Below are 1,523 nucleotides of genomic sequence, written 5' to 3'. Positions count from 1 at the left end.
TTATTATTATTATTATTATTATTATTATTATTATTATTATTATTATTATTATTATTATCATTATTATCATTATTATTATTATTATTATTATTATTACCATTATTATTATTGTTCAGTAGTTTTATTTTTATCACGTGCTTTCACTTCACTACCGAGCGCAGCTCTGTGTGCCTTGGGTACGTGCTGTGGTTTGCTGTGGTGCTCTTATGGTTACTGAATTGAAAGTGTTTTGCGTAGGATGTGTGCAGTGCCCAGTAGTGCAATTTTCTGTATGTTATATATATTTGTAAGTCCTGGTGTTTTTGTTATGTATTTGTATGAATATTATTATTATTATTATTATTATCTTCTCTTTTTCCACAGATACAGATCAAGGTGAGTTGGAACCATTTCCCAGCTTGGCATAGCTCTCAGTTTTTGGCACATTTCTATTTTGTTTCGCATCTCTGTAGTCTATTCTATTCGAGACTGAAATTACTGTTTTGTTTCGTTTTTTTTTTCTTTTTTTTATGTTTTGTTTTTCAGTTAAAAATTAAATAATTTTTTAATTCAATTTTTGTCTATTTCTGAAATAAATCTGGTTGAAATATTGTTGCTTAAACTTACATTCCTCCATTTGTAACATAGAGTTTGCGTACAATATAAACGTTTGTTTTCACTGACGTGACTTGTGTTTCATATATAATTGCTTCGTTGCATGTTTAGTTCAAGGGACATGCGTATATATTTCTACAATAGTTAATTCTGTGCGTTTATGTGATCAAATTTTTCATACTAGACGGGTAAAACACTCAAAAACATTCATACACACACGCATATACACATACTCGTACACACACACGCACACACACACACATACACACTCACACATCCATACACACACACACACACACACACACATCCATACAATAGCGATATATGATTATTGAACATGGGTAAATATTTTTAACGAAATCTATTTCTTTACTTCCAGGTTGTAACGGAAAGGTCGACATAAACTTCGTGTTCGACTCTTCTAGTATGGGTTACGAAGAGACAAACACTGTTACTACCTTCATCATGGATTCAATCGTATACGAGAATTTTTCTGAGCAAAACCTCAGGTTTGGAACGATTACTGGAAAGTGCCAAGCAACGAAAAGTAAGTATAAAGCAAACTCGTTATTGATGACCTTTAGGGACATTGTATTTCGTTACGAATCCATGATATACTAAAATGTATATCAAACGCCTTTATAAGTGAATATTGTGTTCTTCTGTGTTACCAGTGCAATTACAACACTTGTTTAGGTTATCTCTACAGATTTTGTTTAGAAATTAAGCCAGCACTGATTTTGCTACAGAGTTTCGTATCCGAGACGCCTGATGTAAACAACAACGATGAGATCGAAAATGTAAAATGGTTAATGAGCGTATATGCCATACTCCAGGAGTTTTTGCTCTTTCATCAGTGCCCATCCAAACCATCAATCATCCACGAACTATATTTAGTGGCCATTTAAGCAATGAGTTCACGCACATAC

At 32.8% G+C, this 1,523-nt stretch overlaps 1 protein-coding gene across 1 annotated transcript in view; it reads left to right on the top strand.

The window, feature by feature from the left end:
* Positions 1 to 1,230, top strand: part of LOC106879267 (collagen alpha-4(VI) chain) — a 2,634-nt gene extending 1,404 nt beyond the window's left edge. Inside the window, exons 2-3 of the mRNA XM_014928764.2 lie at positions 364 to 375; positions 974 to 1,230. Of these exons, the coding sequence (XP_014784250.2) occupies positions 364 to 375; positions 974 to 1,215 (254 nt within the window). The 3' untranslated portion in view covers positions 1,216 to 1,230. The remainder of the gene's footprint in view (positions 1 to 363; positions 376 to 973) is intronic.
* Positions 1,231 to 1,523: the final 293 nt, after the last annotated feature.

The sequence above is a fragment of the Octopus bimaculoides genome, chromosome 25 (genome assembly GCF_001194135.2).
Source record: "Octopus bimaculoides isolate UCB-OBI-ISO-001 chromosome 25, ASM119413v2, whole genome shotgun sequence".
NCBI lineage: Eukaryota > Metazoa > Mollusca > Cephalopoda > Octopoda > Octopodidae > Octopus > Octopus bimaculoides.
Note: the sequence above shows the minus strand (reverse complement) of the source record. Positions and strands in the feature narration are given on the sequence as shown.